Source organism: Aedes albopictus, chromosome 1, assembly GCF_035046485.1.
Source record: "Aedes albopictus strain Foshan chromosome 1, AalbF5, whole genome shotgun sequence".
Classification (NCBI taxonomy): Eukaryota; Metazoa; Arthropoda; class Insecta; order Diptera; family Culicidae; genus Aedes; species Aedes albopictus.
The window spans coordinates 2,482,851-2,495,094 of NC_085136.1; the positions used below are offsets into that span (position 1 = coordinate 2,482,851).

The window sequence follows — 12,244 nt, forward strand, 5'->3', positions numbered from 1 at the left end:
CTGGCTTGCATTTCAGGAGAATTAGCAGCTAGAAGTTTTACAAGAATCTAAGCTGAAATATCAGTAGAAATCATAAGAGGAATCCTTAAAGCAATACCAAGAGATATTCCTACAAAACCAAGAGAAAACCAAAAAAAAAAAACCCGAAGGAATCACAAGATAAATTCCCGGTAAATCCATAAAAGAAATTCTATACAGAAATCTACGAAGGAATCCTGAAGATATTGCTGAGGAGTTTCTGGATACATTGTTTGAATAATTTCTGGAGAAATGACAGAAGGTATACATGGTTTTCATTTAAAATTCATAAATCATTGACAGAATTTCGGAAGGCATTTCGAGAGGAAACTTTAGAATAATCTCCAAAATAATCATCTGGATGAATCCACGGTGTACTTTTAGGTGATATTTTTGAAGAAATTATTATTGAAATCCCTGAGAAAAGCCCTGCAGGAATATCAGTAAGAATTTTTGGAGACATGCTAGTAAAAGTTTCTGAAGAAATATGTTAAAGCTATCCCAGAAAGTATACCTGGAAAAAATCTTAGGGACATATCTGAAGGGAATCCTAATCAAATTCCCGAAAGAATTCCTGAAGAGTTTCCAAACGGCATTCCGGGAGCAATCCCCAGAAGAACTTATATTGAAATCTCAAAAAAAAAATCCTCCGAGAAATCTCCTGAAACAATACTAGCAGAAAATTTTCTGCATAGCCGAGGCTTATTTCTGTAACAATCGGTATTCTTGAAGGAATATTTTCTACCAGAAGTGGTTTCTACCCCGAAATCTGGTCATCACTGTATTTAAAATTTCTAAAAAACATCTTGTATTTTGGATATAAAAAAATAGGAGTTTCTGAAGGACGAGTTTTTTCACTACAGTATAATGACAATTTTAACACTCTTGAATAAAAAATCTGTGAAAATTCATTGGATACTAGAAATTCAACCCTGAGTATTTTTTTTTTCTAATGACGTATTTGATAAGTTCAAAACTATTACTCCGTTAAGTGTTTGAATGCGAAGTGTAGAATTAGCATAAGTTAAAATACACAGAAATAAAAATTGAAAAAAAAAGTTTGAATGCGATTGAGGAGTTCGCATTCAAACATTTTTTTTTTCAATTTTTATTTCTGTGTATTTTAACTTATGCTAATTCTACACAGATATTCATAAAAAAAAAAATCAAACCGAAATACACAAAATCGAGAATTTAAAAGAATCGTCTTCCAAAACATGTTTTAATCAATTTTAGATGACGAAAAATCATTTTCGATCAAAATCAAAAATTTGGGTTTTAAAGGGTAAATATTTAAAAAAAAAAAACAAAGTTTTCATATTCATATTGTCGCGTGATTTCAGATCTACAAATACAGTGTGCTTTTATTCCCAATTGCAATAAGTTTGAAAACCCATCAAAGTACCCTCACTGGTTTTAAGTCAGTGTCATCATTTAAGTCATCTTTAAAGTATGAATGTTTTTTTTTTCAATTAGTCATTAGAATTAGCAAAAAAAAAAAATACCAGTGTTAGCCAATATTCAGATCAACTTTTGAGTTTTTCTTTTTTTTTTTTAATTTAACAATTGAATGCGATGATAGGCTGATTTGAAACGAATCGAATTCAAGGCTCTTTATGTTCGTCATAAATATTCAAAATGTGTAACATTTTGATCTTATATTTCCAAATAAAATATAGTAAATTTTCGAAAAAAAAACAATATACTGTAAAATGGTCGAAACCGTGAATTTGGGAAAATGAAAGCATTTTTTTGGTTGATTGTAAAATTTATGAGTTGTAGTTTAAATATTTTTAACAGTTCTACTGGACTGTGCTATTTTATACTGATATCGCAATGTTTTTAAAACCAAATGAATACCGTAAATTTTTGTGAGTGGTGACAAGTCGAAAAACCACTGTCGTTACAAGAAGTTTTCTATTTTGACTAGAAGCGTTTCTTTGTAGTTGTTTTAGCTTCGTGTACAGAACTAACCGAATTTTGTATGGCACACAAAAAAGTTGTTATAATCGCTCGCTTGGCGTAACGTCCCAACCCAACTGACACAAAGTATGTTTCTGAGCCTAGTGGTCTATGAGCACTTCTTTCCCTCTTATGAGCACTTATGTGTCCAACGGTTGACATTTTCTTTAAGACAAAATCCTTTATATTGCCCGCTTCAGCTTCTTTCGTCCCTCCTAGGCGTGTGTTAATTTATTTAAAAAAAAAACCTTATCAGAGAGAGGGGAACTCTATCTGTTACTGGTCAGAGATTACATAAATAATAGGAATTACGCTCAGGAGTGGAAACCGGAAGTTCCAGAAGAAATTTCGTTTTTCTTCCTGATTAGTTAACCCTCCTTGTGCATTGGGGTCATTTTTGACCCAAACCGTGCACTACGCCAGCGAGCTATTCCAAACGTGATGCATTAAGAAAGTAAAATGTGTTCGGTCTGCTAGGTGAATCCATAATTGATACGCGCTCAATTTAATCTGGTTCTGTATGTACAGAATTTCCTGCGCTTGGCCAGTACCTATAAATAAATAACTAAACGACAGAGCATTTATTCTTCCGCAGCACACCGCTGAAGATATCAATGGTTGCTGAACTAAGATGCTGTTTCAACCATAGGTACAGCGTAGTACACCTTAGTGAGACGCGTAATAATAATAATAACATTAACAATAATTGCAATCGACTTTATTAACATCACCCGGGACCAACAAGACCTGGTCTGTGCGATGCTAACGAACGTAGGTCATTGAATTCAACCTAGAATACTTTTCGGTTGAGCTCAATATGAGAATTGAAATCATTTGGAATTAAAAGGGTATCTTTTGAGCACTTCCCTATTTATAGTTTTGAGGACATGTTTGTTGTTCTCTATGCTCATAAAGTTTCAAAAATCTCAATATTTGAATACTTGATTAATTGATAATTTGAATATTCTATAGATAGGGATAAATTCTATGAAAATAAATGCACATAATATTGGTTTCCGAACCAAGGAGGATATTTACAGATGAATAATTATTCGAATTCTCGTTCGATAAGTCGCAGCAGGATCATAGGCTTCTGCCACTCTAGGACGAAAAAGAAAGTGTGGGCTCCTCCTCAGTCACCGGGCCCGGGGAGAAAGGAAACCGAAAAAAAGCAAGCCTTGAGCACCCATGTCAAAAGATTTGACAGCTGACTGGAACATGAACAGCCATCCCACTCTTCTTTGCGCTGGCTGGGAGGAAACGACGACAGCAGGAAAAAAAGCACCGCCATGAAGCCAATACACGGACTACGGGTTCGGCTTGGACGCGGTTGTAGATAATCGAAAAAGAAGAATCCCAAGCAAGCAACTCCGCAGAGAGGGGGAAAACTTTGAGACAGGATGAGGGATTCCTTCAGAAACTTTTTTTTTTCCTGCTCGGTGGGACTGATCTTGGGTTGCCAACTAGATTGAAGCCAATTTTGTGATGAATAAAAATGTGTTCTCCGCTGATGATGATCCTGCTGCTACCCTCTCTCAGTCTGCTCGGCCATGTTCGAAAATGGAGAAAAAGTTGATTTGAAATTCAGAGCGCAGCGTCTTAGGGGTTTTGAACTATTTGAAATGCCGCTTCCAATGATGAATAAACATTACAAACTCATTCCACAAGCAAGCGGGCAGGTACCTGAACTTGGGTTGTTGCGGTAGTGAATAATTTAGGAAACAAAGAGCAATAAGTGTGTGTTTCATTCTAACCTGTTATTCCGTTATAAACTCAATTCATAATACTGGAGAACAAAAAAATACTCTTGACTATTGACGGTGCATGGTACGCTGTCCTTTTAGAATATGTTCTGTTAAGTTTAAAGACGCAATTGAGGAACGATTAATCCTTTGAGATCATTCTTATAGTTAATTTTTCTGTAATGTAAGATTATTCCTTATACATTTGTTTGTTCAACATCACATTTAAGACAAGACATAATCAACAATAGTACGCCACAATACTGGATTTGTGGCTGCCGCTCTCCATCCTCGGTTGTGCCCATCGTGGTCTCTGCGCTCCACACCTTGTTGTGCTAACCGGGTTATGTTTATGTTGTCCGCAAAGCACACAAATTGACCGGATTTTGTGAAAATCGTTCCCCGGCTTTTGGACCAGGCTCGTCGCGTCACATCTTACAGAGCGATGTTGAAGAGTAGGCATGAAAGTCCATCACCTTGTCGCAGTCCCCGGCGAGATTCGAATGAACTGGATAGTTCACCCGAAACCCTTACGCAGTTTTGCACACCGTCCATCAGTCTAGTCAGCTTCCCAGGAAAGCCGTTTTCGTCCATGATTCTCCATAGCTCTGCGCGGTCGACAGTATCGACAGTATGCTGCCTTGAAATCGATGAACAGGTAATGCGTTGGGACCTGGTATTCATGGCATTTCTGGAGGATTTGCCGTACGGTGAAGATCTGGTCCGTTGTCGACCGGCCGTCGATGATGCCGGCTTGATAACTTCCCACAAACTCATTCGTTTTAGATGACAGATGACGGAATATTATCTGGGATAGCACTTTGTAGATAGCATTCAAAATAGTGATCGTCCTGAAGTTCTTACATTCAGAAGGGTCGCCTTACTTGTTAATGGGGCAGATTATCCCTTCCTTCCACTCCTCCGCTAGCTTTTCGGTTTCCCAGATCCTGACTAACTGCCGATGCAGACAGGTTGTCAACTTTTTTGGGCCCATCTTGATGAGTTCAGCTGCGATACCATCCTTACCAGCTGATTATTCCATTTCTTAGTACCGTAATCTGGGCTAACATTAACACATTTTTTTAGGTTTTCAAGTTTTTTCCCGAATTTTTCATAACAGGGTTTAGGACCTTTGCAAGGGGCGACTATTTTGAGCACTTTGCGTTCTAGCTTAGTCAGTTTTGTGCCCAATGACATAGTTTTTTACGCAATTAGATGCTTACAGTATCTAAACATGTAAAAAATAACAGAGTTAGAGCTCATTTTGGGCACTTTACCGATATCATAGAATATCGTATGCATTAAGTCACTAGAGTGGTTTTTACTTCAATTTGAAATTTGTTTTCATACGGGTTATATAGTTGAAATTTTGTTATGCGATTCAGAATCATAATTTCTATTTTATATCACTCATTTCAAATATACAAAAAGCACCACCAGAAAATTCCTCCAGAATTGCTTCCATGGTTTGCTTTAGAAACCCCTTCACGGATTTCTTTAGAAAAAAAAAAAGTCTTAAGCTTCCTCAAAAAAAAATCCATAGTATACCATAGCAAAACGTACCATGGATAACTTATGAATTTCCACCAAGGATTCTTTTAGATTTTTATTTCTTCCATGTGTTGTTTCAGAAATTCCTCAGAGATGTCTTTTGGGAAATTTCCCAGTGATTTCTTCAGAAATCGCTCAACGTAATTCTCGATGTTATTTGTTTAGAAATCCCTCTGGAGATTTCTCTAGAAGAAATCTCCAATGAGTTCCTGCAAAAACTTTCCACTAATTTCCTCAGTAAATTCTGTAGTGATTTCTTCAGACAATTCTTAATGGATTCTTGATGAAAATCTTGCATGGATAGATTCAGAAGTTCCACCGTGAAATTCTTCAAAAACAATCTTCACATTTTCTTATGATTTTTTTCCAGAAATATTCCATAAGTATTTTCTCTAAATATTCCTTTAGAAAGTATTCTATGAATTCCCTCATAAATTACTCGATGCATTCTTTCAAAAGTCCCTGCACCGCCAGTGATTCCGTCTAGGAATCAGAAATTTAGAATTTCCTCAGAAATTTCTCCAATTTTTTTCATACTTTCTTCCATTGATTCCTAAAAAAATCACCATAGATTGCATTGCAAGTTATTCAAAAAAAAAGAAAGTTAAGAAAATTGTTCATAAATGTCCTCTAAAATTGTTTATGGATTCCAGCAGAAATTCCTCCTGGGATTCTGTCACAAAATCTTACACGGATTCCTTCAGAAATTGCTCCAGTATACTTACATAACTTCATAAAATTGTCCAAGATATTTTTTCTCAGAAATCCCTCCAGTTGTTCTTCAGAAATAGTTTGAGGGATTATTTAAGAAACTCCCCTAGAAATTATGTCTTCACAGATTTCTTCAAGAATTTATAACGAAAATGTTCAGCGACTTGCTTCATAAATTTTTCCAGGAGTTCGTTCTGAACATTTTCCAAAAAATCCTTCAGAAACTTTTTTAGTGATTTATTGAGATTTTTCTCAAGGTTTCTTTTGGTTTGTTCTAGCAGTTTCTTCTATAATGATTCTAGGTATTCCGTCTTCACAGTCTTCTCCAAGAATTCCTAAAAAAGTTCAATTAATTCTTTCAGCATTAACTTGAGTAATTCCTTCATAACTTCATTAAATACTCTACGGTTTATTTAAGAAATTCCTCCAGCGATTACTTTAGAATTTCTTAGTATGATTTCTTAAGAAACTTCAGGTATTCCGTCTTCACAGTTTTGTCCAAGAATTTATTGAGAATGTCTTCAATGGATTTCTTCAGAAATTTCTAGTTGAAATCTTTCAGAAAATCTTCTAGGGATGTGTTCGGAACATCCTCTAACGATTCCTTCAGAAATTTCTCAAGAAATTTCTTTAGCATTTTATAAGAGTTGGTTTCAATGCTTGTTTTAAAAGCCGCTGTTTCGGTTTCTTCAAAAATTTTTTCAGGGATTCCTTCACGATTTCATACACATATTCCTTCGGGTATATCTCCAGCGTTTCCATTGGAAATGGATATAAATATGAATATATACAGGATTTTTTTTTCAGGGATTACTCCACAGATTCTTGTATGCATTCATAAAGAGATAGTAAAAAAAATTCATAATTCTTGCATACATTCATAAAGAGGTTCTCCAATATTTCCCCAAAATATACCCTCAATAATTAATTCAAAACATGTTTAGAAAATTTGCTACAAATGTCTGCATGAAATTCCTAAAAAAAAATCAAGTGATTGTCCAGATATTCTTTCAGGGAATCCTTAAGGGATTTCTTATGAAAATCTTCCAAAATTTCTTCAGAGATTTTTTAGCAATTCCAACAGAGGTTTTCGAATGAGTTATTTAGGTATTTCTCTCTGAATATGTTCAGAAAATCCTCTTTTAACTTCTCCAAGACTTTCTCTAAGATTCCTTCAGATATATCTCCAGGGATACTTACAAGAATTCCTCCAGAGATTTCGTAGTGAATTCCTTCAGGGATTCATTGAAAGATTTCTTCAGAAATTTATTAGAATCCTGCCAGGAATTCCTTCTTAAATTTCTCCGAAGACTCCTCAACCATTATAAAAGTTTGTGCAGGTATTTAAGTCGGCAATTTGAAAGTTCTGAAAATTATGAAAATCTTTGAGAAATTCCTTCAGAATTTTTTTAAGTTTTGATGAGTTTATTTTTTTATTGGGAGATATTTGTTGTTTTGTTATGAGAACAAGACTTATTTTTCGAAGGTGAGGAGCCAACTTGGACTGATTGTACGCTCCTTTAACAAAATGCACTTAGGAGAAATAAGTTTCACTTGACGGTGTTTATGCCTCTACTAAAAGATTATCATCCAGATTTAAATCACAATTCTGAATTCATTTTCACAGGGGCGTTGAAATTTGGAAATCTTGAGCGACCAGCTTTAGTTTTATCATGACAGCACTGGTTGTTTGAAAAAAAAAGAACAGTAAAATAATATTTTGGTCCTTGTGATTTGAGTAGGATTATATGGGTCAAATCGGATCAAAAATTGATTAACTTCCTTTTACTCATTGATTACTTATGAGAAACACATGCAATATGATTGCAAACATGTTTAATTATCAGTTTTTACTTAGAGACACATTATTTGAGTTAATCAGAACTGCTTGTTTCTGCTTCCGGATGTTCCTGGTTACGTTTGGAATGCGTTCAGTGGACACTTTTCGTACGTTCGTGACACCTGATATTTGTTTTTGCATAATTCGAAAACCAGTATTGTTATGGTTTATTCTACATTATTTTGCAATTGTGGAGCCTCGTAGTCGTGCGATTAGGGTTACCAAGCTTCTAATCGCACCATGCTATGGGATGAGGGTTCGATTCCCGCTCCAGGTGATGAAACTTTTCGTGAGGATAGTTTCTTCTCCATATCCACTGGTGCATGCTCTGTGTGCCCCTTGTCTAGTGTTAAGTTTCATTCAGTCTATACAGCCTCTGGCTAAAGACGATGTCCGCGTCTTTTTTATGTTACATGATAATTCAGAGGTTGGCCACCATCATAAATACATGAAGTGATCCGACGAAGTGACCATTTCTCAAACAATTATGAAATATGACTTGCGACATATCAATCTTCATCGTTTTGCAAATCAATGGACAAATTGGCGGTAGTTTGAGGAATATGGAGTCACCCGAGGAAGTGGCCATTGGGAAATTTATAGAATTTGAATTCATTGAGGATTTTCTGTTACAATTAAAAATTCCCTAACAAGAATCATTCAAAACTTCCTTTTGGAAACCAAACCACCTCTCAGAATTCCTCGAATTTTCTGGTGAATTCCATGAAGCTTGAAGCTTGATAAATAACCAGATTCTGAGGAAATATGGGGTTCAAAAAAAAAGTTTCTAGAATCTCTAGAATACAGAGTCTAAAGCTGTTATTTTTAGAGAAAATTCAAATGGACCGCTTAAACTATATTTTGGAAGATTTTGATCAATCCCTGCAGAAGTTTCTTTAGAAGCATTTTTAAATCGATTGTTAAGATTTTAATCTTGGCTTTCTTATGCACTCATTTGCTGGACGTTAACAATCAAAGTAATCAATTCCACAGACAATGCGCACTGGAAATTGTATCTTTCGTACAAAGTTAGATCAAAAGTGACAGAAAGTGCTGGATACTCGTTTGAATTAAAGTCCTCCAGAGCATAGAATTTCATCTTTTGGATTAACCCTGGTTTTAAGTGTATGTAAACGTAAAGTGAATGTTTAAATAGTGAATTTGTCAAAACGAAGTTACTAATCAAATCAACAACTGTTGAAATGCTCAAAGGACATTTGATTCAAACGCATGTCTTTACGCCGCGAAGAAAAAGAAAATAATTGATAGATACGTACGTTCAATTTATAGTACTTCTAGCTACAAGTCTTCACTAACAATGCCTGACGATGGGCCCTTTGAATCCTCGTCAAAAAAAAAACATCATCCTATCGTAAGCTTATCGATTCCAAGTCAATAATTGGTTGTTTGTGTTTTCTTCCAGAACGAAAACGTGGTCGCCAGACGTACACCCGATACCAAACGCTGGAGCTGGAGAAGGAGTTTCACTTCAATCGCTACCTTACCAGGCGGCGGAGGATCGAGATCGCACATGCCCTGTGTCTGACGGAGCGCCAAATCAAAATCTGGTTCCAGAATCGGCGAATGAAGTGGAAAAAGGAAAACAAGACCAAGGGCGAACCGGGATCGGGTGACGAGAACGACATGACACCACCGCAGTCCCCGGCGTAAATCGGTGTACTCTCGGTGTCCATCTACCGGCCAACATAGCTTGAATGAATGATGTTAGTGACTTTTGTAATATTGAATTTTCTTCTTCGGTTTAGTAGAATCACTACACAGTCCAAGTTTTTAATTTCATAACAAAAATTCACCGAATTTGTTTCGATACTACAGGTTTTGTACATTTCAATTGCAGACCTACGAATAAAAGCATAAAGATTTTGGAAAACAAAATTTGTTATACCCATTGAGCGTACTTTATTATCAAAAACAAAAATAAAAAACAAAATACCTTCGTAGTGGACAGTTTGCTGCAGACACAACCCAATGGTAAATAATTTATTACGCTAGCAAAACGAAAAAAAAGCAAACAACTCATGTGACCTCAAAACTAATGTTAATTTAGAAATACATGATCCAAGAATTCAAAAATCTGATAGCAGATTGATGGAAACAGAAAGTAAGTAAAAATGTGCAATGCGAGAAAAATCTTTTATCCATTTTAGATAAAAGGGAAACTATTTGTGGAAGGATAAATAGATATTCTAATAATATACGTACAAAAGTGCTTCAATATTCAAACACAAGGTATTTCGTGACGGTCGGCCCAGAAAATAAATGTTCGAACACATGCATAATTCGGAAACTCATTTCGTGCAGTACTCGAGATAATCACACATCATAAAATAATCCATTTTGCTATTGATTTCTGTTTCCACCATAATTTCTCCAAACAAACAGCAGAGAGGATGTTTGAACCTCAAACGAGGCAAAGAGCAGAAAAGAGAGATAATATCCAAACAAACTATACCAAAGGCAATAGAATAATTTAATTATTGCAGTTCATTTTCATTCTGCGTCCATTTATTATTTAATGAAAATCTCACATGGAGGCAGCAATCGTAATTTATTTGAATATTTCACTGTTGTTACTCATTCGTACGTGCCCATAAACTCTATGAAACTATATTAGAGGACCGATTTCTCGTCATCTGTATAATAGTTTACAGAAAAATAAAGCAGTCATGACCCCAGTGATGGAAGTTCTATTTTCACCTTGAGTTGGATAAGTACATGAATTGGTACAATCAGGCGCTCCTAGTAGTTCAGAAAATCAAATTGATCGAATACACACACACACATATATACGAAAATGAGGTATACGACTCTTGTAGAATACTGATAGTATGGAAAATAATATTTAGAAATATTTTCAATAAACCTGCTACACATTGTCATCCAAATTTCCGTTTGGCAGATTAAAACTGGTTATAGTGAATCAATACAATGTGCGATTGCATTTATTGGGAAATTGAAAGAAGAATAGGACACTTAAGCGAACTAATGTGATTGTTCTGTTGTGTTGCCTGCTATTTTGGGAAACAGGCAAATAACAAAAAAGAAACCGAAAAGATGCATCAAAATTTAGAGAGGAAACCGAAAATACGTAAACAAAACAAGGTGAGTCGAATATTTATAATTTATACAAGTCTAATTCACTGATGAAAATAGAATATACGTAAGAGGTAAACTCATGACATTAGCCTTTAAGGATTGTGTAATTACTGAAAATACAGATAGTATGAAAGATGCAAGTCCCAAAAATTTTAAGTAACTAGACAGTAAAAAGCAACAACAAATGATGATGATAACGATGTACGTAAAATATATATTTAACCATAAACGGTAAGGGATAAACTTCAGCAGTAAGACATATATAAAATAAAAAAAATTATCTCGTTAAAAAGGCAACACAAATATGTTATGAGTACATGAGATCCCAAGATATTTGATTATGAGATAATACACTGTAATAAAATTTGTAAATACCAAATCCTCACAGAATGGAAAAATAATAAACAGAATGATAAAATTATAAACGATGCGTAGTGTTCGCGTTATTGACCGTATATCAGTGAACATTCAACAGCCATTCTTCGTCGACTCTAATTTGACCATTTCGTCGATTTTCACACAATAAAACATTCGGCACCACGAACACACCGAACCGCTCGGGGTCCTACATGTCCTTGTAGTTGTGATTCATGAGCGAGAGGTCACTAGTTTCCAAATTATAGATTTGAACTCTTCACTCAAAATATGCACAACTGGGGGCCATTATGAAGTGGGATCTATCCAAGTTTGTGCCCGCCTAATCGTGCCTTTTTTCTACCACTCTTCCTTCTGTGCACCAACGCATCACCACTCCACACACGACGAGCGAGCCCGACCAGGACCCGGTAGAAAGCATGAGCAACATAAACACCTCAACATGCGGTATCGAAAAAGGAATTGACAAGCGACGCGTGCTCGGTTCTTCCGTGCATGATTGCATGCGGCATGGGCTTCCCAGGGTGTTCCAAGTTTCGAAGCAGAAGAAAAGCAACCGAAAGCAACACTTACAACGACGACCGAATCGATCTAGGCTTCGCATGCCACGATCACTTGTTACCAAAAGCACATGCTTCGACGAGACCTATATCTCTCTCGCTTCGGTCCCCGTTCGATTCGTATTTTGTCTCTCGCTTCTCTTACGCGATGTGGCCCGGCCCTTCTGCATAGCGTTTTCAAGTGCCAGAAGCGCTCTAAACAATGTAGTCTTTTTCAGCAAATACCGCAACAACAACAACGCACCGTACACTTTTTGTGACATCTTCTTAATGTTCTATTCACAAGTGAAACTTTGTCCCTGTGTTTTAATTTTGACTATTCGCGTACAATTTCTCCATCAACGTATAAGATATTAAGAAAGTGCACC

The 12,244-nt window shown here is 35.9% G+C and overlaps 1 protein-coding gene across 5 annotated transcripts in view; it reads left to right on the forward strand.

Annotated features, from left to right (window-relative positions):
- LOC109406960 (homeotic protein antennapedia) overlaps window positions 1-11,369 on the forward strand; it is a 247,339-nt gene extending 235,970 nt beyond the window's left edge. For all 5 annotated transcript variants that reach the window (XM_062842870.1, XM_029864517.2, XM_029864518.2 and 2 more), the window contains one exon: window positions 9,248-11,369. In XM_062842870.1, coding sequence (XP_062698854.1) covers window positions 9,248-9,495 — 248 coding nt within the window. In that variant the 3' untranslated portion in view covers window positions 9,496-11,369. The remainder of the gene's footprint in view (window positions 1-9,247) is intronic.
- The last annotated feature ends 875 nt before the right edge of the window (window positions 11,370-12,244 follow it).